Source organism: Eptatretus burgeri, chromosome 2 (assembly GCF_056783735.1).
Source record: "Eptatretus burgeri isolate ZD-2024b chromosome 2, Ebu_testis_v1, whole genome shotgun sequence".
NCBI lineage: Eukaryota > Metazoa > Chordata > Myxini > Myxiniformes > Myxinidae > Eptatretus > Eptatretus burgeri.
This window is the reverse complement of record NC_140962.1, coordinates 122,375,539-122,399,280: the sequence shown is the minus strand read 5'-3', so window position 1 is coordinate 122,399,280 and position 23,742 is coordinate 122,375,539. Positions and strand designations below refer to the sequence as shown.

The following is a 23,742-nucleotide window of genomic DNA, read 5'->3' as shown; positions in this document are numbered from 1 at the left end:
GAATGCAGCGCTTCGCTCGTTTCACGGCTTAATAAACGGCGATACCGGTCAAATATGCCGGCTGAATAGCGGAATTGAGTGAATGCGTCAACGAGCGCAATGATCCGATATGCTCCGAATTCATGGTGTTTAATAATTATATTATTATTATTATTATTATTATTATTATTATTATTATTATTATTACAACGGAGTTCGGGATTCATGATGGTGAAGGTATTCCATTGGTCGCATCGAACGCCCCGGTTGTTGGCTCGAGCGAGCAGCCAATGGGAGGGCGACGCTCGGCCGGCAGCGCTATATGAGGCGCGCGCGGCGGAGAGAGGGCGCGTGCCGGCGCGTGCGAGAGAGAGGGGGCGTGGCTCCGCGCATCGACCTCGCGGGCCCCACGTGGCCGCTGATCACCAAGCTGGCTGCGGCTGTTGGCGTTAACGGCAGCGACGGTCGATCGCTCCCCCGTTCGGAGATTTATTTTCTCGGCTGTTTGATCCATCAAAGCCTGTCCACGATGATCGCCAAGAACGGGGAGGACGTGCTCGACGGGGCGAGGGCCGATGAACGCAAGAAAGGGCTGCACACGCTCGCCAACGTGTACGAGGATTACGTGAACAACGTGCTCCAGTTCCTAAAGACCAAGATTCGGAACCTGGAGAAAAAAAAGGTAACGGTGCAGTGGCCGCACAATTTTACCCTTGCACCACCGGGCACGGGAATCCTGGCCTGCTGCAGGGTAGCGGTCTCACTATAACGGCTTTAGTCTCGTGTGTGGCTCGATCCGCCCGACTACGTCAGACTGTTTAAGCAAATATGAAGCTCAGGACGAGTTGTCTGCAGCAGGGTGGGCGTGTCTCATCGTGAACCACGCCCACCCGTGTGTGTGTGTGTGTGTGTGTGTGTGTGTGTGTGTGTGTGTGTGTGTGTGTGTGTGTGTGTGTGTGTGTGTGTGTGTGTGTGTGTGTGTGTGTGTGTGTGTGTGTGTGTGTGTGTGTGTGTGTGTGTGTGTGTGTGTGTGTGTTTTATTAATCCGTTTGGTCCGTAAGTTCCGTTACGTCCTTGGTGGTTGTAGGAGGTGTGTGCATCGGGTTCACATGGTCATGGTGGTGCAATTGGTACATGACGGGTCAATTTGTCTCCATTTGTAAGGCTCCTTGTTAATGATTCATTTTGATTCCGGTTACGTTTGTGAATTGTTTAAGGCAAACATTTTAATTCCATCATTCACGTGAACGAGCCAAACCCGCGCTCCGCGCCGTTTCTCAAGTGAGAGTTCGTTAGGACGTCAATATAGCCATTATTCGCAATGTGATTTATCGAATTTCTTTATATACAATGTTTATTGTTACTTTTTTTTTTGTCAAATTCACCACCTGAGGTAGTCGGCATGTGCAGAAGAGGATTTTTACATTGCAGACGCTGTTTTATCAGAGTGGCATTACGTCTCTGAGCGGTGACGGTCTGTCGACAGACGTAATGACGTCATTACGCCCCAGCGGTAACGTCACGTCGCCGTGCAAACTATGTTAAAACGAGGACAAATGTGTCCACGAGCAGCGTCCTTAAGATTTTGTCGGCTAAATTTTTTTTTTTTTTTTTTAAACGACAACAACAACTTCCGATATTTCCTCACGTGCCTTGATTAAGCCAATAGCGAAACTCGTCATAATGTCTTTACGTATTTTCGATATATCGTGTATTTACGAAATTGCAATACGATAAATGGAATAATCTTTAAATAGTAACGTGAACTTTTTGAAACTTTAAAGAAAATGTCTGACTATATTTAAAAGTCCATGATAGACGCTCTCAAAAGGCACCGTCTATGTGAGGATGTGTACATGTGCTCAGTATTTTAAGGAAATCCGGATCTTGTATATACAAGAGCCGAGTCCTCGAGATTAAGGTTTTGTCTTCACAAGAAGAAGAAGAAGAACAACGCCGAGCTCTCTGAGCGGCGTTCACTACTCGAGACGCTGCTAAAAAATGGAAAATCGCCAAAAATTCCCAAATGTGTCCGTCTGGCGTGATCTCGAATAGTCGAGGTTGTACATTAGATCACACAGAACCCGCAGGTTAAAAATGGCGACAATCCGTCCGGCAGTTTTAGAGGCGATATGTCTTGGCGTATTAATATAATAACTAGCTGAAACCCTGTCAGACTGATTCCGTTCATTCAACCACCCTCACCAGCTCACCCACACTCGAGAGACATGGACTGGACAGGATGTGCTTGCCCCCACCTACTCATCCCCCCCCCCTGCCCCATTCATTTTGCTTGCCCCGCCTCTTCACTCCCGCCCCCGTGTCTTGATTCCCCGCCCCACTTTCCCCTGGGCCCCCACCCCTCGCACTCAACTCCACCTAATTCAACCCAGCCCCCGCCCCATTTCCCCCTGTCTCCCGCTTTCAATTTGCTTACCTTTCCCCCCCCCCGTCTCTTCATCCCCCGCCCCCGCCTCTTCACTCCTCGCCCCCATCTCAACGAAAAGTGTTTATTCTGCTTCAGATTTGAAGTTTGACTATTGCCACTCTGTGCGATGCACTCTTACAGGTACGAAGTTTCTTTCAGTCCAGGTCACAGTACCGAGAAAAACGTGACTCGACCGCTCGGATGAGCACAACATTGGTCCTTCAGTATTAATATATCAATAGATAGAAGACACAGTGGACGCCGCTTTATAAAATCCAGCCTCTGATTGTGACCAAAATGAGTTGGAACGGAATTTTACATGGAGAAATCCTCCGTTTAATAAATCCACCTGCTTGGCACGTGCGCGGTCTCAACCTAAGCTTGATGTAGTATGCGCTGCCGCAGAGTGAAAAAAAACAAAAACAACTGGTGACTGACTTCGAATCCCAATCGCCAAGAGAAGAAAGCGACGACGAACCCGAGCCGATGCCAACAGAGGCAGAGATGTGGACCGCACTTGCCAAATTGGACAGGGGACTGCAGCTCTCAGGTTTTGCCCTTCCCGATTTCTGCCACGTGACGGATTTAATAAAGGAACATTTACGCAAAACCTTCCCTCCCAAGCAAGCGACCTTGGAGAGATTCTTTTGAACAATCCCCTTGTCACCGTTTGATAAATCAATGTTTTGTAGCATAAAGCAGTGTTTAACGACATTTGCTTTTTATCTTATCTATCCAGTAGGTGGCTGAAAATAGGTTCTCCGCTTAATAAATCCAAACGGCGTGTTCCCATGGTGGATTTATAAAGCGGCGTCTACTGTACAATGTTTCTTGTAACATTTTTTTTTATTTATTTATTTTTTTTGTGTGTCAAATTCACATTCTGAGGTAGTCACAATGTGCAGAAAAGGATTTTACATTGCAGACACTATTTTCGAGGAGTGGAATTAGTAATTACACCTCTCTGCAGTAACGTTCTGACGACGGACGCAATGGCGTCAGCGAATAACCGATGTCATGACGTCCTGACGCCTCTCAGCGGTGACGTCACACGTCGCCGCGTAAACGAATGCAAAACGAAAGGTGTTTATTCTGCTTCAGAGTTGAAAGTTGACTATTGCCACTATGTACGATGCACTCTTGCAGGTACCATGTTTCTTTCAGTCCCGGTCACAGTACCGAGAAAAACGTGACGCGACCGCGAGGAGGAGCACTAAATTGGTCCTTCAGTATTAATATATAGATGGTTAGACTGTGCTGTACTTGTACTGTACATTGATTGTAGTAAATGACACTTGGCTGTGAAGCTCAAAATAATTGCACCAATTTATTTATTTATTTGTGACGTTCTGCAGATCAAGCTTTGTAACTGGTGATGTCATTGATGTGCTCTAACTTCAGTCAGGGTGTTTGTAGGGTTTTTTTTTTTTCGTCCTTTTGTGTTGTGTATAATGCATGTGCATCAATGTTTGGGAAGAGTTCAGGCATATGAGGGATGGCTGGAGGTCAAAATGAATGTTGTGTGTTTGTAATATTTGTAGAAGAGATTTATTGACTACTCTTTGCAGTATATAGGATTTAATACCCTTCATGATACTGTTTCATGAGCCTCGGACCTGTTGAAATGCAAAATAGACCAACCCAAACCATGTTTTTGGTTCTTTATTGAGCCCCAACCAATAAAGGTACAGTCTTGAGTCTTTTGTGGGCTTTTGTTGCTTCTATCGTAGAATGGCCTCTGTGTTGAGATTCTTTAAATAAAGAATGCTCCAGGCAGCTTGACCAACACAGGTTTTAATCACTTTTCACTTCTTCTTTTTTTTTTTTTTTTAATGCTCCAAGTGCGATGATAACTGTGCCACACTGCACCACACCAACCCCTGCCAGAGATGATGCAGTATATGGATGGAGTATAATTATGCATGAGGAAAGACGTGGGTGGAACGTACACATTTTACATTCAAACATGGTTTATAATCACACTCCTTGCCCTGTTAGCTCACCTGGAACGTAGTTCCGGCGAGCTTATGGGATGGTGCGTCGTCCATCCCCAAATATTTGCAACAACTACTCGTACAATTTCAATGAAACTTCACCACAACCTTCCTCACTCGTGATGTCCCAAAGTTTGTTCACACCGTTTAAAAATAAAAAATCGAGGTGCAAGGTTTTCAGGGGTTTGTCTCCTTCCCCCACCAAAAACAAGCAAACGTTTGTTTTCTTTTCTACCCACACCCCACACCCCACACCCCACACTTCTGATAAAACTTGACCACAACCTTCATCACCTGTCCATGATGTACCAAAGTTTGTTTACGCGATTTAAAAATCGGGTCTAAGGGGATTTCTGGGGGGGGGGTTGTCGGGAAGTTGCCCCCCCCCCAAAATAGGTATTTGCTATCACACCGCTTCATTGATACATTTTACTCATGCCATCGCATGTTGACTTCCTCCTCAGTATGAATTTACCAGGTAGGTGCCCAGTGGTATTGTCTCCATTTATTATTTTTAAACATAAACCACGACACGTGAATTGAGCAAAGGGTGAACATGAACTGCGGTAGCCACCTTGACTCGAAATGGTCATTTGTTGAACATTATCCAACATGACATGTACTGACTACATAGTACATCATATACAGTCACTAAATGAATGGACCAAGCTATGGCTAAAGTGTAGTGACGTGGTGGAAAATAACGTGAAAATATGAAATTCACAATCGATAGAACACAAATGATTCACTCTCCCCGTTGGTATAAGCAGTACCATCTCTTACCAGTCGCAGGTTCTTCTGAAGAGCTGACCTGATTGAAGGTACATGACTGTGGCAGGATTTCCTTGACGATAACACTATTGTTGTATGGTGAGCAGACTGATGGTCTTCCCTTTTCTAGAATGTGTACGATAGCCTCCGCTCGCTCTGGGCTATGGATGCCGTCCAGATGTACATCACCAATGATCACCCATCCAAGGTTCATGTGCATTCATCCAATGGTGGTCCATTCTGAGATTCTCTGACAAACAGTTGATGAGCATCTCCAATTAACAGCAAGATTGTCGCTTCTGTGTCAAGTTCGGGAAACATTTAAGCAATAGGACGTATATGTGAGTGGAGCCTTGCGACTTTTGGTATTGGAATCTCGGAGGAATTGCAAGGAATAGCATTACACTCGGTTTGCTCCGGGAGGGGCAAGTGGATAATTCCTGCAAAACATTTGACTACATTGCCAACACCTACCAATGGCTGCCGTTGTTCCACTGCACTGTTTGAGTTCATCGGGGACTAGATTGTTTGGCAAGTTTAAGTAGTCTGAGTTCGCTGTGGCCCAGACTGATTTGACTGGTCATCCAACTCTGCACAAGTTTTTAGGGTTACCAGTGATTAATACCTTTGCAAGACAGATTTTGGGACGAGACCTTCCTCTGGGTCTATGACAAATATCTGCACACCTGTTAATTACCGAGGGTCGCTCCTCACCATGCTTTTGAAGCCTATCCGATACTCTCTCAGGGTTGGAAGTTTCTGCTGGTCTCTCCAGGGTAGTCTAACTGGCATCAAGTGCTGATCAATGATTGGTGCTAGCACAATGAGAAAAACACAATTTTACTTGCCACTCCTTGGCTAAATGGTTAGTTGACAAAGAATATCTGATGCGTACTGTATTTTTCCATTGGTTAAGAAGGATGAGTCTGGATTGCAATGTTTTGGCTTTTCATGTTCTGCCATGTGCAGGAGGATGTTTGGTCCTGTGAATAGGGCAGAATTGTTGTGGATCTTTCATTTGACGATGAGTGTGCTGATGTTTCAGAAGGCAACTTGACTGCTGTGGTCGGTTTCTCGACGATCTGCGGCCGCAATTCACCTGTGACCTCGGTCTTGCTTGCTCTGACCCTTTGAGGAATGTCACGAGTGAAGGCAGACATTTTTGTTCTTTGAGTGGAGCTTTCACCTTGATAGCTGAAGAACATGATCCATCAGACTGAGGTCATTTTGAATCTTTGCATTGTGCTGAATGAAGGATGTGAGCATCAAAAATGTCGGCAAGGTGACATTGTGGGTTTCTTTTTACTTGAAGGTCTCCATCTTCCAACGGTCCACAAGGTGAGGTGGAAGCTTTGCTATGATTGGTTTGAATAACAAAAATGTATCCAAAAGTGCAAGTTCGGGAAGGCAACCATCGTTTTTGGCGGCCTCTGTGTCCTCAGTGTCGTTAAACTGCAAAATTATGCGGTCATGAGACTCGAGGCAAACGTTCCACCTTGTTCAGCAATAATTGTGTGACTGCTTCATCGCTGCTGAATCTTTCTTGAAGGCGATTTCAGACTTGCTCCAAACTGACCTCGGGGTTAGAAATGTAAACTCTGAGACTGTACGAGTGCTTTGGATTCTGAACCATAAACCATCTGTTGAACCATGAGGTCAAGCGGTGCTCCTTTCATTCTGTTCTGGAAGGCTGCACGCCATGTCTTTAACTTCTCAGGCTTGTAGTCAAATGCAGAAATCCTATTTGAAAACAAGTCTTGATGAGACAAATAGTTTAGTTGTGCATGGCAGGCATCATTGTTGGCATGCTTGATGGTTTGACGTCTCAACCCAATAGTGAATAAACACTGCTAATGTTTCTGGATGTGTTGTATGTCCTCGCAGCATGGGTGTACATTGGATTCGGTGAGAAACAACCCGATTGTCGGTTGTACTCCCACTGGGCCAGCGACATGAGGTCAGTCGGTATACACCGTGGGATACTGAGCAGACAGAACGAGCTTGTTGGACACATTTTATGTCTGAGTAGTTCTTGGATACTGATGCTGCAACATTGACAGCTGGTGAAAGGGGTCTACCTGAAACTACCCTGGTTTGAGTGATGTGACTGGATCAGCACGTCCCTGTTTCTGGTGGAATACCTTCAATATCGTTTTCAGATAGAATGGATGGCGGTGGAGACGTAATCCAGCTGCTGAAAGTAAAATTATCCTCAACACAGTGTCAGACATTGCCTCCAAATTGGCCTGAGCCATGGCAGCTTCCTCCTGCTTCAGCTGTTCGAGATGTATCTGTTCAGCATCTACAGCATTCAACCTGCATCCAAGTTTTATCCCATGGCAGCTCTGACAGAGGCCTCAGCTGCTTCCGCTCTGGCTTTCAACATGAGCAAAGACCTGGAAGAGTTGGATGAACCCCGGGAGCTAGCGATGGATTGAATGTGAAGCGAGCTTGACATGGCGGTGACACGAGTGTAAAGTCAGGTTTTTATCCCCCGCCGCATGTCGGAAGGGGGATATTGTTGTCGTCCTTCGGGCTGGCTGGTCGTAAACATTTATAGCTGTGAGTGTGATAACTCATAAACTGTTCGCCATATCGATTTGAAATTTGGGTCACACATGTTCCACCTGAAAAGGAAGAACCCTATTGATTTTGGGCGTGGCCGGATCCAAAATGGCCGACTGGTACAATGGTGGGGGATTCCCCATCTCTGATGGATATATTTACTATCCTGGAACGGCCTATGTGTCTAGATTCTTTGAAGAAAGAATGTTCCAGGAATCTTACAAACACAGGTTTTAATCACTTGTCACTTTATTTTAAAATCGGTAGTGACCTGGTTTGATCAAGACGTGCTGAGGGCGTGGTTTCCCCAGTAGTCAAAATCGCGTAGTTGATTGGGTAAATTGGTTATAGACAAATAGACCCTATGCTGCGCAGTTGAGATATTGGTGACAACGGTCGGTTTGATGACCCGCCAGCTCGCGGAGTTATCCGAGCGACAGCCTGCAATTCCGGGGGGTTTGGTGGGAGACGACGCAAGCTTTCCTCACCTCGTGGTCGTTCTCGCCACCGACCCCCGGCCCACAACAGTATAGTATGTTTGAATCTTATAAAATTGAAGATTGCTTTGTAGATCTCCACCAAATTTGCATATGTGCCTCAGGTACCCAGAGTTGTCCTTGGCACTAAATAAATCTTTGCAGTGGTGAAATAGTAAAAGTGGTTTAACCCCTGACACCTGTCGGAGAGGAGAATTATCGAGGGTTGTTTAACATGTGGTGTCGAGCAAATGATTTGCTGACACCATATTTCATCCCAGATTGAGTGGATATTGTCAAAGTAAGATAATGATTGTATATGAACAATGCCATGCATCTTGACAAAGGTTATTCAAATATGCTTGCTGTTATAAAGCTGCTTATTTGTCGCCAATGACGTTTCTAAATGTATAAAGGTGCTGACAAGTAACATGTATGTTAAACTGTTTTTTGTTTTTTTTTGACCCAGATCAAATCTTTGAGGTGGGTCAGCTTGTGTTGGTATAAATATTTAAATGGGTGTAAATGTGTCAAAAGTGCTGTTGTAAAATTAAGTGGCCAAATGATGTCTGCTCGTTGATTAGTGCATCACCTTTGTTTGTATACTGTTGCGGGCCGGGGGGGTCGGGTGAGAAGACCACTAGGTGGGGGAAGCTATGTCGATACCCACCAGACTCCCCGTAATTGTAGGCCGTCGCACACTGATAATTCCGTGAATCCGGCGGGTCGCTTAACCGACCGTGGACACCAATAACTCAACCGCGTGACCTCGGGTCCACTCGTCTGTGTTAACCGGGTTACCTAATTAACCTCCGCCATCAAAGATCGGAGGTTACTATTTTCACCCCTTTCTGTCTGTTTGTGAACAGTATTACGGAAAAACTCCTCGCCGGATTTTGACGAAACTTGGTGGGAGATTAGGAATGGTCCAAGGATCATGCCATTAGATTTTGGACTTGGTCCAAAATGCAATATGCCTGCTATGGTGGCCATTTTGAAAATATTTGAATTTTTTTTTTTTTGCATTTCTACATGTTGTGATTTCTAAGCCCCCCCCCCCACCCCAAAAAATTGTTAAAGATTTTTGCACATTTTTTTTTTTCAACAATTTCGGTTTTTTTTTTTTTTTTTTTTTTTTCATTTCTACATGTTATAAGTGATCTCCAACAAAAAACATGCCAAAATTATAATTGCGGCTGATTTTGGAACTTCAGGTGGATATACCCACCTAAAATCTATTTCTGTCTCAAGGAATCTAGTTATGACCAATTGAGTATGTCAAAGGGAAAGTTGCAAACTATAACTCTGAGCATTGTTGACGTCAAATTGAATGAATAGGATATCGGGTTCACTTGAGTGACCTAGCAGTATTGGCGGCGGAGGTTTTGCACTCTACAGAGTTCTCCCCCTCTAGTTAATCATGTTTAATTACCGGGGAAACGTTCTCTGTATGCCTTGTCTGAACCGGATCAGATCACTTTTTCCAGATCAGATGCAGCCGAGCGACACTGCCAAGGACGTACCGGCTAAAAGGAACGGATAAGTTGGGAATAAAGTCCTGGCTAAGCTCGGGTTCGGACCAGGCTGGATCAATGAAAGAAACCACAAAGACGAGCAGGGAACATTCCTTATAATTATTTAGTTCAAGCAGGCGAGGAAAGATGTTGCACAGTGAAGATTTATTGGGGTATGTTGTGCAGAGATAGAAAGAAGCGTGTGGTGCGACAAACGGGCAACTTACAAAAGGGGACACAGAGCAGACTAAATGCGGAAATAATAACAATAAAAATTACCCCCGTTTGTAACAGTCGTCTCTCTTTTGACCTTATCACATCGATAATTTTTCCAACTTTGAAGACACGTTACTCGGTAACCAGGACAAATTTAAAAAAAAAAAAACCAGCCCGACCAAATTTATATATTGTTCCATATCAGAATCCGAAGAAATTTTGAAGATCGGATCACAAACGGCGGAGGAGATAGATTTTGAAAATGGAAGATTTCGCAACTTTGGAGTGGCCTCGACCTTCGATCTTGTCAAAAGTCGTACCATAGTGCATCACTCATCGATCCCTACCGACATACCAAGTTTCATCAAGATCGGGTGAATTTTTTTGACCATATCACATCGATTTTTTTTTTTTTTTTTTTTTTTTTTTTTTTTTTTTTAACTTTGAAGATGCTCGATAACCAGGACAGATTTCAAAAAACCAGTCTGACCAAATTTAGATATTGTTCCATATCAGGATCTGAAGGAATTTCGAAGATCGTATCGTAAACGGCAGAGGATAGATTTTGAAAATGGCCGATTTCGCAACTTTGGAGTGACCTTGATGTTGACCTTGACCGTCAATCGGGTCAAAGGTCATACCGTTGTGCATCCTTCATCGACATCTACCCACATACCAAATATCAAGAAAATCGGTAGAAAAAAATGGACGTAGGGACAGAGACTGGTTTTATTAGGTCATCTCGTTAGAGATTACCTAACAATGTTAATCTTCCACAGTCTTACTCAGACAGGTGCCCACATGCTCGCACACACACAGGACCTGATGAAGAGGGAGTTTTGCAATGGGGGGAGGGGTTGAGGCTTTGATCACGGTACCCGTGTGCCTAATAGCGCAACGTGTCACCAATACGTTTCTGGGGGTGAGGAAGCTCCACGGTGCAGTACCCGACAGTGGGCGTGTTGCCTCTGCCCAAGCCGCTCGTGTGGAGACTGCTCGTGAAGGAGGATCTTGAATGGGGAAGGGGGTGGAGTCCAGAGGGCGAGGGTGGAGTAGTAGGCGGGTGGGGTCTGTGTGGGCGGAGACTAGGTGGAGTTGAGGAGCAGGAGGCGGGTCGACGAGGCGTGGGCGAAGACGAGAAGCAGGAAACTCAGACAGTCCAGAGCTTGCCCGGACCTTTATAGGGCCCGCAGCTCGGGGGGAGGGGCCATGCCGAATCCAAATGTCATCACCCGAATCGGGCGTTCCGATTGGCCCCAACCCCTCACCTGGCCAGCCACACTTTGTTTCCGGCAAGGCCATCCCAAACAGCGGCAATATTGCGCTCCGAACCCACGAGATGACATGAATCGCCCACACCGAAATTGGCACGTGAATCATCCTGAAAAACCCCCTGGGCGATGGGTCGAGGGTCCTGCATGCCTGTTTGGGCGTTTGATCAGCGTCAAACGCGCTCGTTCCGCACGTGCCAACATGGCCCACACTGTACATTCCCTGGCTCTCGCAGCCTCGCTGGCCGCAGAGATGATGACGTTCACCATCCATGGAGAATCCATCGCTGCCAGCGAGGACCGAAGGTACATCGCCATGGATAAATCCATGCACATTTCATGAGCGTGTCTGCTTTCGAGCACATTCCATACAGTGCGTGCAGTTCCGCCATTATGCACGTGGCCAGCGCTCGTGTTCACACGACTCTGCTAGCGTGTGCCCGGGCGAACACAAACATGCGTCGGGTATTGAGCTTAAAAAAACAGGACGAGCTGCTTCCACCCGCACTCGTATCCTGCCCAACATGGCGTGGAGTCTGCTTTATTAGCCTCTGTACGTGTTTCGTGCAGCATGGGTGTCGTGCTGGCCGTGTTTCCCGTGCCGTGAAAAACACCATTCGTGCAGCCTCTTAAGAGGTATTTATTTGCATGCCTTTCTAATGCAATCGGCAATTCTCCCCAGCCTATCGGAAGCTCGAGCCGACTGTCCAGCACCAACTAGAGCACGTCACTTGCCACACGCTGGGTTTCGGGCTCGAAACGAGAATCTCTGGGCAGCGGATCCCTCACCGCGGCGCCACACGCGCTTTCCTCCAAGGCGCATGTCGCTGATTTACCTCAGGAATAATCAAAAAAGAAGAAGAGTGGGGATGAATGAAGAATAAAAATGATTTAAGCAAACCAAGCTATTAGATAATCGAAACGCACTCCCTTGTCCCGCTAAACAAAAGGAAGGACTATCTCCACGTACAATAACGGAATAACTGTCTTGGGAGACATCTGTTGGACACCTATCCGAGAACCGCAACAATACATTGAGGCTGGTGGGGGGGAGCGAGAACATGGACTGGATCCGGACATAACAGAACAAAAGGAACAGCAGAGAGGGGAAAAACAAAAAAACAGAGCAGGGTTGAGAGACAAAATGATGGACAAATAAGGGATGTGGAGATGGATGGATGGATGGAAGATTATTTAAGATTGTGGTGAATTGCTGTCTTAAAGACTTGGAGGGAAGAATAAGCTTGAAGAGACTGTGGAGGTTTGTTCCACAGGCCTGAGAGATGAGACAAGGTAATGAAGATTGGGAGACCAGCAACTTTTCTTTGGTTACTGCTGAGGATATCATCTTTGAATTTTTTTTATTTTGTTAAATGGTTGTATTCAAGGTTGAGCTGAAACTACACATTGGTAAGCAGCATGGCTCTTAATGTGGCTCATTTCCTCTTCCTGTCCAGACTGGAGTTCAAGGTAGTGTTCTTGACCGTGCTTTTTCTGGTTTTTATCAATGATCTCTCACTCTGGAAAATCCTCTCTATCTTAGTTGATGACTTCACCCTCTAACGTTCCATCTCATCCCCCTCATCGGCAGGCAGTAGACCTGGATAAAATTTTTGGTCTCGCTATCTCCCACGATCTTTCCTGGGAAACCCACATATCCAAGCAAGCCTTCAAGGCCAGTTGCCGACTAAGCATCCTCTGTCGTGCAGTCCTTCCTTGGCACACCTGAGCTTCTAACCTCCTACAAAGCTTTCCTCTGCAGTCTGAAGGAGTACTGCTCCCCCTCCCCTCCCCTGGGTGGTGCTCCTGCCTTGCACTGAGCTCGACATCACTCTGGAAACCAAGGCTTATCGGATCATTTGTATCACCCGCGATGAAGCTGAATCCTTGGATCTCTCACCAGAGGCAGATTGGTGGTCTTTGTTTCCTACCATCTCCTCTCTGGCCTTGCCCCCCCCCCACTCTGTTTTTCATCTGTCCCCCTCCCTCCCCCCCCATATTTCCTCAGGGTGCTCAATGTCTGCCAAAAACCCTCTTATGGTGAAACTTCCAAAATCAAGAATTGATGTTCACCTCTATCTCATATCTTCCCCCATTAATCCACCCTAAACTCACCTCCCTCAAATTCCCTGGTTTTTTTTCTTCCTGAAAGTGCCTGCAGCAGTACCATCTTGTTTACCCTGTGTACCCTGCCCCATCCCTCTCCCTTACAAAGAAAATCAAGAATTGCTTTTCTTTGGAAAAAAAAAATAAGATCAAGAACAGCAATTCTTGATCTCCGACTCACTGGAAAAATCCTGTCGTATCGTATGTCATCCCTCAGACCGGCAAGCCGCAGCTTCTCTCTGCAGATCTGGATAAAATCACAAACTGTTCCAACACGCAGAACATATTTTTCAATCCTGACAAATCTCACACTCGCGATGCCTCTCCGAAGGGACCGTTTAGAACCCCCCCTCCCCCAATCTATTTTCTCAACAATCCTCTGGAAGAAGTCCTTTCATTCCAGCTTCTGGGTCTCACTATCTGCCATGATCTTTCCTTGGAAAGCCACGTATCCAGCCTGGCATCCAAAGCCAGTTGTTGACTGGGAATCCTCTGTCGTGCAAAGCCCTTCCTCGGCCAACCTGAGCTCCTAACCACATACAAAGCTTTCGCCTGCAACCTAATTGAGTACTACTCTCCCCTCTCGGCTGGTGCTCCTGCCTCTCACCTTTCTCGGCTTCACACTGTGGAAACCAAGGCATTTAGGATAATTGGTATCTCCCGCGGTGAAGCTGAGTCTTTTGGCCTTACTCACAGCAGGCAGGTCGGTGGTCTTTCTGTCTTCTACTGTCTTCTCTTGGGTCTCCCCCCCCCGCTCTGTCTGTGATTTGTCCCCACCATACACCATATTTCCGCAGGGCACTCAAGGTCCGCCAACAACCTCCTGGTAAAACTACCAAAATCAAAAATCGCTGCTCACCTTCACTCTTTCGTTCCTCTTTTTTTTTTTTCTTGCCTTTGGAATAAACTCCCACACTCACTCTGTTCAATCTCATTCTTCCCTCTAGTCCTTCAAAGCAGCTGTTCACCACACCTTTTTTTTTTCCCCCATCCAAAGCCTTGATCTTTTCTACTCTGTTAATCCACCCAAAACCCACCTCCTTCAAATTCCCTGCTTTCCTTCCAGAAAGTCCCTGACATGTCCATCTTGTATACCCCATGTACCCCACCCCATCCCTCTCCCTTCTACAGATCTCCTAATGTCTCTGTTCACCACTATTTTGTGCTTCCTTCTCTTACCCCCTCTTGTCTCCTGCCTTATTTTATGTTCTGTGTATTAGCTCTGACTATTCTCAATTTTGTTTAACTTTGCTTCAAGCTTTGTCCTCTCCGAATTCAGTTATTTAATGCTCTGTCTCGATCGTTTTTAAAACGTAAATAATGTCCCCAGAAATGAGGTTCCAGTTTCCTTCACGGCCAAATGCAGTTTTTCAACATGTCCTCAAAACCGAAAATTAAGTTTTTAATAATTGTCATGGTTTATCATTTTAATGAGTTTGTTTGCTGGGCTTGTCCTGGCAAGTGCTCTTTGTGGGCCTTGTTTGTTCATGTTTTGCTATTTCTTTTGGTTATGGAAATTTTGGTGGGAGGTTTATATCATTATCTCGTTTCCTGAAAATGGGCGTGGTGCACCCATTATGGGTGGAACCACACCCAAAAAAACGTGCTTTTAGGGGGTAGCCGATTTCAATTTGCATCTTCTCCTAGGGGGTTTGTCGAATCTGACGGGTTTCAGTATTTTGGTTAGCCCAATGGCACCTGCATTGCCCCACAGAGCTCTTATTTATTTTTATTTTTTTCCTTCATTTTCGTCCCAAGGTCAAGGTCACGAACTTAGAAAATTGCGAATTGTGTTTTTAGGGGGTAGCCAATTTCAATTTGCAGCTTCTCGGGGGTTTGTCGAATCTGGCAGGGTTTCGGTATTTGGTTAGCCCAATGGCACCTGCATAGCCCCACGGAGGTCTTTTTTTTCCCCATTTTCGTCACGAACTTAGAAAATTGCGATTTTGACAAAATGCATCTTCTCCGAGGGGTTTGTCGAATCTGGCAGGGTTTTGGTATTTGGTTTGCCCAATGGCACCGGCATAGCCCCACGGAGCTCGATTTTTATTTTTATTTATTTATTTTTTTTCTCCATTTTTGTCACAAGGTCATGAACTTAAAATTGACGTAAAAATCGGATGACCGCCCAAACTTTGAGAGCTAGGATTACAATATTTTTTTTTAATGCATAATCTTGAGGTCATTCCCCACCTAAAGTCTTGAAACCATTTTTCTCTATCTCGAACACCCTGCCCGTGGCGCCCCCTTCAAGTTTGTTTTTTACGCTGATTTCATTAAAGTATGAATAATCCGAGGAGTGTGAAATGCCATATAGCCTATATGACGTTGTAATGTTCCAGAGGAGGTTTTGCACCAAAGGTCATAATCCTTGACCTTTGACCTTTAAAGTTCGCAAAGGTCAAATTTTCAAAGTTGTGGGAATTGAACTGGGTTTTCGACCTTCTTCGATGAACCAACTCCATTAAGCTATAGCACGTATCCTGTTTCCTTATTTTAATGTTCAAAACATTGTTTTGTGACCTTTAAAGGTTATGCAAAGGTCAATATATATATATATATATATATATATATATATATATATATATATATATATATATATACATATATATATGTATATGTATATGTATATGTATATATATATATATATATATATATATATATATATATATATATATATATATATATATATATATATATATATATATATATATATATATATATACATATACATTTTTTTTAAGTTGTTGAACTAAACCGGGTTTTCAACATTTTGCAGCTAATAACCTGTTACTCGTACCACATCATGTTGATCATTTTTATAACTTGGTCAAACATTATCACATTGTCTCATCCTTGACTTCTGAAACAATCTACATAGTCAAATACCGCTCGTGAACCATCGTCCTCTTCAGACTTGTTGTTTTTTTTTTTTCTGTTTTTGTCCATTCCATTCCCTTACCTATTGCCCCACTTGCCAGTTTGTCCCCCTCCCCCTCCCCAGTTTTCTTCCCTCTTCTGTAAGCCTCATCTTTGAAGACCAAAAACTCCCCTTCAGTACTCCACTGGTTAGAATGGAATACTCCTCTCTGAAGACAAGTATTGGCAGACAAAAGTAGCATTTTATTTATTTATTTTTAACTGACATTACTCGTCTTGCATTTCTCTACCTTGTTACCTCCAGGTCACACCTATTCTGCCAGAATACCCTTCCTGGTTACACTCGCCAAGTCGCAATGCTCACCTCGGTTCTTTCGTACAAGTTTTTTTATTTTTTTTTTATTTTTCATGTAGAACAGTTTTGAGTCTGAACACTTTCCTTTATAGCATTTACAGTGTCACCCATATCCAGCTTGTGATTGCTCCCATGATCACTTGTGAGATTGCTACATCTGCTGAGGGACCATATTCCAAACTGTCTCCTGTACTCTCGCTTATAATCCCCTCGATTGGGTGCTGAAATGGAGAACAGCCGTACTCAAAAGATCTGGAACACTTATTTTTGTTTCAAGTTGTGACCTTTTGACATATTTGCACTGGAGTGCATTATTGTCTTGTAGCTTTGTTCCAAAGGGTTTATTTGAGAGTTATCACTGAACCTGGTCTTGCATCCTCTGCTCTCGCTTGGCTCCAACCGCCAGATGGTGTAGGGTGCACATGGTCTGCCAATAACCCTGTTCTTGTTAAACTCCTCAAAATCCAGGTTCACTGCTCACCTCCACTCATTTCCTCTTTTCTCTTACCTGTGGAACCAACTTGCCCAGTCTGTTGTCTCATTCTTCCCTCCAGGGCTTTGACAGAGCTGTTCACGACTGCAAGTCATCCCCACTGGTGGTGTAGGGGCCATTTAACGCATGAACTTTCATGAGCCCCCCCCCCCCCCCCCACACACACACAACCGATCACGGGCCACAATCTTTCCAGACTAAATCTCCGAGGGCCTCACTTTGTTAATGATTCTAATCTTGTAAGTGGACTGACAGGATGGCCAAGAAGTGCGCACACTCGCCTCTAAGCTGTCTCGTCTGGGTTTAATCCTGACCCAGCTACAAACTGTCATCCCGATGTTTCACAGGCAACATTGATCATCAATGTATGTCGTTCCTCGGATGGACATTAAACTGGTCCATAAACTGGCATTGGTGGACGTTAAATATCATATGGTGTCCTTCACAAAGAGTAGGTGAGCTATCGCTGGCACTTTGAACAAATTCCAAATTCCTGCCTGAACGTTTGTAATGTTTTGCATCAGCGGCACAGCCTTGCCCTCAGCCAATGATGCCAATGCACAGCTTTGTGCTGCATACAGAAGAACTTGAACGTAAAAAATAAGTTGCATGCTTCGAAGAAAATAAAAAGTCTTCTGATATTTAACCAGAAAAAAAAGCGATTACAAATTAGTTGACAGGGGGTGAAATTGGTGGAGGAGGCAGGTTAAGGGGAATAGAAGCTGTGTGTAATATTTACAAATGCATCAAAAATCATTAAAATGTGCATCATGTCCAATGCTAAAGAAACATTGATATTGTTTAGCAAATCCACACTACAATTCATTGTACGATCAAAAAAACAACGAACAACCCCTCATTGAGTCATTAATACATTGACTAACGCATGGTCGAATGTTAGATTTTGAAATTGAGATGCCATCATGCTAATAGAAAAATAATTTGAAATTTACCAATGATGGGCCCTACTTGGCCAATAAATCCCATTTTTGCATGTGCCATCCAAATGACTGACACCACTGGTCACCTCCCACACACCCCCCCATCCAAATTTGTGATCTTTTACCCCAAATGACCCCATTCCCAAGCACTTCCTTTTTCCAGGCTATTGTGACCCACTCCTGCATCCACCCTTGCCTCTTTACATTTGTTCGTTGATTTGCTTATTTTCTGTTTCATCCCTCCTTTCCCTTTCTTGCTGTTTCAGCTTGTATGCAGTTTGTTCACCTCAATGTCCTTTCTCCCCCTCTCCTTAATCTCCCACAATCTCTTCCTTCCACTCTGCTGTTGGTGTTTCCCCATTTCCATTGTGTTCCATTCTGTTCTGCTCTCGCTCTTCCATGAGCCTCCACCTGTATAAAGAGAACCTTTTAAATTGTGCAACTTGATTTTTTGACACCTCACTCTTGATCCGCTCCATTTGATCCGTGATCTGCACTGAGCACTTTATATTCCTCCCTCCATTCATGTTATCTCTCGCTATTGTTCCATCATAACTGTTCTATTGTGATCTGATCGTTGTATCGTGAAACATTAAGCCACATCATCATAATCATCCTCAACAGATATATTATGTCCCTTCTCCATTATCCTCGAGCATCTCGTTGTGAAAATGTTTTGGACTTGAGCATCTGATCTGATGGAATCTAATCAACCGTCCATCCTCTATCTTCGTGCTCATGCTGATTTATTGATTGGCCATCATGCCATTGTGGAATTGCAGAATGGGCTGATGCAACATAAAGGACAATTATTGTTCCCCCCCCCAACCCACCCTCTTCACAATGCTGTAAAATGGTATGCCAGACAGTTCCACACCCCCGGTAATTGTTCAACACTGAGACCTAACACAATCACCTTTGTTATGATTTTAAAAGTTTCCTTGAGGCAGGATGACGTGAGAAAATTCAATTTTGTGAATATTCACCTTTTGTAAAGCCACATGGATTGAAGTAGTCAGCAAGTTGATGTTTTTGATTTAATTTGGTGTTGGGGGGGGGGGGGATGATTGTGCATGATTTTATCGCTGCTGACACAACGGTATGGGGAAGCTTCCAGCCTGTTCGTTTCTATTTCTGAGGTTTCACTGAAACAAAAAAAATTTGGAATTGGTGTTGACATGAAAAGCTTTTTTTCACATACTGAAGGATGGGCTGTATGAGCGAAGCAACAACTAAAATCCTTCACACTCCACCCATCCCCTGCATTATATAATATTAACAGGAGCCACCCTGAACTGTGGTGGTGGGAAGGAGGAGGGGGAGAGGGAGAGAGATACCTGGCACTTGTCTGGCTGGGTGAGCTTTTCACGGCGGTGGTTTGGGGACATGTTTGACATGGAAAAGTTAAGTTATTGGCCTCGTGCTGGTTACCTTTTGCTTGCGGGCTGGTGGCAGCACTACCTGACCCAACATCTCAATATTCACTTCATGGTGGCCTTTGGCCTCAAAATTGATGTCCAGGCCAATGCATGGTAGCTTAACCTTGCCTGTATTAAGTAACTACACCCAAAATTTGGGACCCTCTGTGTGCTATGGTTTGGCTGTGAAAGAATAACAAACACTTGAAAATAGGTTTTTATAGATGTGCACAGGCCTGAATGGATCGATAAATTCAGGATTTAACTTTCGAAGCTGCATTCCTACAATGTCACATGGTGGAAAAGAGGATTTTATTTTTCTGGAGATGCTGGTATGGTCACTTGTAGAATAGCAACACAACCTGTATTCACATGAGTGCTTCCTCTGGCCACCAACGGAGCACAAATTGTGTTGTGACAACACAACATTGGGATAGTGTTAGAATTGAATCTTGTTGAATGGAGTCGAGCAAGAGTGCTTCAGAGCTTGGGGTTGTCAGTCAATACTTGAGGGTTTATGGGCTTTTGAGGTGCAGATCTACCATTTAAGATTGGCTTGGAAAGGCTGCCATTACCATTTCATTCTTCATTTTCAAACCAAGTTACTGGAAGGGTACTTGGTAGAGTGCTTACCTCCCCCACGTAATGCCTGATCCACGAGAATATATTGGGAATAATTCTCGTACCAAGATCCAGATTCGGATCTTCACCAACATCGAATCGATTCATCCTTGTCACACACCCAATATGTCCACAAAATTTCATCTGGATCAATCAATCAATTTTTTGAGATATCCTGCACACAAACAAACAAACAAGCCAGCATAAAAGGATGAAAACTTAACCACCTTCACCTTCAGTGGCGGAGGTAAAATTAGCATTTTGGACAATGGAATAGTCGATTTTGTCATGCAAGTGTCAGCGGCCAATTAAATGAATCGTTTTAACTAAAGGTTTACAATTTCATGCTAATTGCCATGGAAAGCAAAGCTAACGTTTTGAGCATGAATACAATTTGCCTTACGAGTAACTTCAATGTCTGAGGCCATTCAGTCCATCAAGCCTGTGAAATGGTTGCCAGCCTATAATTTGTCCATGCTCTCTCCTTTTATTTATTTATTTATTTATTTACTTCTGTTTTTAAAATGTTGTCCAGCAAGAAGCACCCTGTACCATTTTTAGTTTTTGCCATGATTGCTCAAGGCCCTGTCACACCTTGACGTTTTAGCCAGCGCATGTCGATGTATGAAAAATTTGGCGAATACGTTATGGGTAAGTTTTGTATACGTTAAGAGCACGCTGAAGGATGCTGGCATACGTCGTAGTACGCTGAGCTCGTCGACAAAATTTTCCGATGTGCTCGGCATATGACTCGCACGTTCCACATACGCTGGCCATAAGTTGTTGGCACGTTATACGATCGTTGACACGCGTTACTTGTAAGTTACTCATAAGTCGAAATATGTCGAGGTAATGTCTAGCGTACCTGAAACTTATTTCTAACCTATGAGTAACGTGCTTTGAATCTATGTGTAACGTATCTCCAACGCATTTTGACGTCTTCCGGACGACCACAGAACTTACTGAGCGTGTTTCTAACTTGCAGCTACCGTATAATGGCATATTGGTATATAAAAATGGGGTTCATAGGAGGAACCCATCAGTGTTCCAGACTCCATGTTGAGGATGTCCATGTCAGTAGTAGTAGTAGTAGGTGAGTGTGATGGGGAGGGTGTGGGTGATGATGGATCCTCCTTGCGTCCGTGTCCATGGCCAGGAGACTTCTTTGCAGCATTCTTTGAAATTTTCTTCGGCATGACTGTCACACTTCGATGTCTGGTGCGGTTATGATTTGAATCGTCGAGCGGCAGCCTTTTAATAGGCTACGCCACGTGATGGTCGGCGATACGCTGCCGCGCTCTGCATAAGTTCGACTATCGTTGGGCATAAGTTGTGAACGCTGACATGCTAAGCATTCGTTGCTATAAGTTATCGAAACATTCTGTGTACGTTACTAATACGTTATGCATACGTCCAACGCGTTATTGTACGGCCAAAACTGAAAAAAACATCAATAGTTTAGCTTATGCCAGCGTTTTACATACATTTTGATACGTTGCCATATGCTGGCTAAAACGTCAAGGTGTGACAGGGCCTTAAGGTCTGATTAGAAATTCTGACCTCCCAGACTGAGTGGAGGCCCAAACCATTAAGCCAAATAATCTGATTCTGGACTCCTTTCCAAGGAACTTAAATGCAAGGGGTTATCAACCCAACACAATAATTGTGAATGTATATATGTGTAATTTTTTTTTTTTCCCTGCTTTAAAGTCTTGTGTTGCTTTTGATCCCAAATTTCAATCCTTAAGATTTATGCAAAACTTGAAAATATGCATAAAATTAGAATATGTAATTGGATAATTAAAAATTGACATTTTATTGTTGATTCATTGATGTTGGCTTTGTGTTAATATTTTGTATCTACACCAAATTTGTCAATCGGATGTTCTATCTTTGATCTTGTGGGGAACCAAAAACAAGTTGCCTCCTTGCTTAAACGTACATTTAAAAAAAAAAAAAGCCTGAGTGATCCCAGACAGTATGGGGAGTACGTATGTGAATGTGCAGAAGGGGAAGTCTGAAGTAGTCGAGTAGGTTTTGCAGGCATTAGCTGAAATGGGCAATCATATTGCGTTTTGAACGAGAGCTGCACTCTGAGTGTGTATCTCCACCATGTGAACCAGTTTGTTTTTAATCCCACTTATTGGCTGGATCTGCTGACAACCAAAATAGATTGGGCTTGTTCTTTTCCTCGAACAAACTCATCCAGTGTTGTAATCCATCCACAACTTTTTCAAGTATCATGATACGTATTGTTTGGCCCCATTTCTCAAGAATCGCATGAAAAAATAAAAATTAATTTATTCTATTCTGATCTTCACCAAAATGGAATCGTTTCTTCCTTGTCATGCATCCCACCTGTTCAAATTCCGTCTGGATCCGTCCAACTTTTCTTTTTTGATATCCTGTTCAGATGGGTGAAAACTGTTGTCACCTCTTGTATGGGTGGGAGATTCAATGCTCTGAGGTTGGACTCTGAAAGCTCTTGACTCCATAATTTCCAAGTCTGAACAATGTCGTTTGCGTGAATTTACCAGGTTGTGGCTGAGCGCAACAAGTCCAGTTAATACCCATGAAATGTTGGAGGAAAAGCTGCACAAAGCAAAAATTGTTCTGTCTGGTGGGACCCATGGTGCAGTGTTTAAAAAAAAAAAAAAAAAAATTTAATGATTGGTTATATTGTGGGTGAGATTGCCTCAAATCATGTCAGCATTGCAACCCATGCTTGTAATTGCCATAACTGCAGCTATTAATGCATCCATGAAACATCCATGATCTGATTGGGGTGCTGGTGAAAGAAGTCTGACAAACTTTTGGTGGGACTCGTCGAAGCAGTGCAGCTTCAAAGATTCAAATTGGATCCTCATGAGCAGGACGTGAGGGAAGACAACATCTGGGTGTTTGATGTCCATGAATTTCCAGACGAAGATGCAAACCAGTTGGTCATCGACCTTGCTACTGATATTGGTGTTGAAATTGCAACACTTGACGCTGGGGGTTGTCGTCGGAATGCCATTTCTAATCGGCCTGGTCCTATCATCACTAGTTTTGTCTGCACAGATTGAAAATCCATTCTGGTATGAAAAGGAGAACTGAAAGCAAGTACACATGAACAATTACCTCACCTGCCTCAAAGCAAGTTGGTTCTTGTGCTGAGAAGAGGTCCTGACGTGAACAAAGTGTGGACATTGGAAGGACGGATTTATTGTTTGCATTCCGTCGGTGGAAACTGAGTTAAAAAGAGTTATTGATTGACCAGGTGACCTTCTCAGCATTGGATGCAAGAGTAAAGTCTGTTGCCAAGACCTTTACCTCTGCACAAGGCAGAGGCCTGATCTCTTTGATGTACCAAATGCTGCTTGAGTTCCTCGTGACAGTACTGACGTTTATAGCTTGCTTCCATAGTAAAAAGATGATTGATTTCTTCCGATCACTTGTTTTTCCAATATGTTTACACCCTTCAATTTTTGCAGGTGTCAGTGTGTGGTCTCGCTAATAATGCTAAGCATGGTGTCTTAGATGTCTATATATATATATATCAAAGATTTTTGTTTGTCTGAACCCAAAACAGGCATTTTAAGAGGGTTTATTTCTAAACTTCTGCCAAGTGTTTATGGAGAAGTTTCTCCTAATCATAAGTGAGGGTGATGCATGCTCTTTGTGTACTGGTAAAATGTATTCACTTTAACCATGTTTCATTAATTCTGGAAAGCT

General features: G+C 43.9%; 1 protein-coding gene across 6 annotated transcripts in view; it reads left to right on the top strand.

The window, feature by feature from the left end:
- Positions 1-308: 308 nt before the first annotated feature.
- CAPRIN2 (caprin family member 2) overlaps positions 309-23,742 on the top strand; it is a 108,502-nt gene continuing 85,068 nt past the window's right edge. For 3 of the 6 annotated variants that reach the window (XM_085871046.1, XM_085871043.1, XM_085871047.1), the window contains exon 1: positions 312-661. In XM_085871046.1, the coding sequence (XP_085727172.1) occupies positions 509-661 (153 nt within the window). In that variant the 5' untranslated portion in view covers positions 312-508. Of the gene's footprint in view, positions 662-23,742 lie in introns of all 6 variants that reach the window. The other 3 variants (XM_085871045.1, XM_085871041.1, XM_085871042.1) reach the window with 2 other exon arrangements.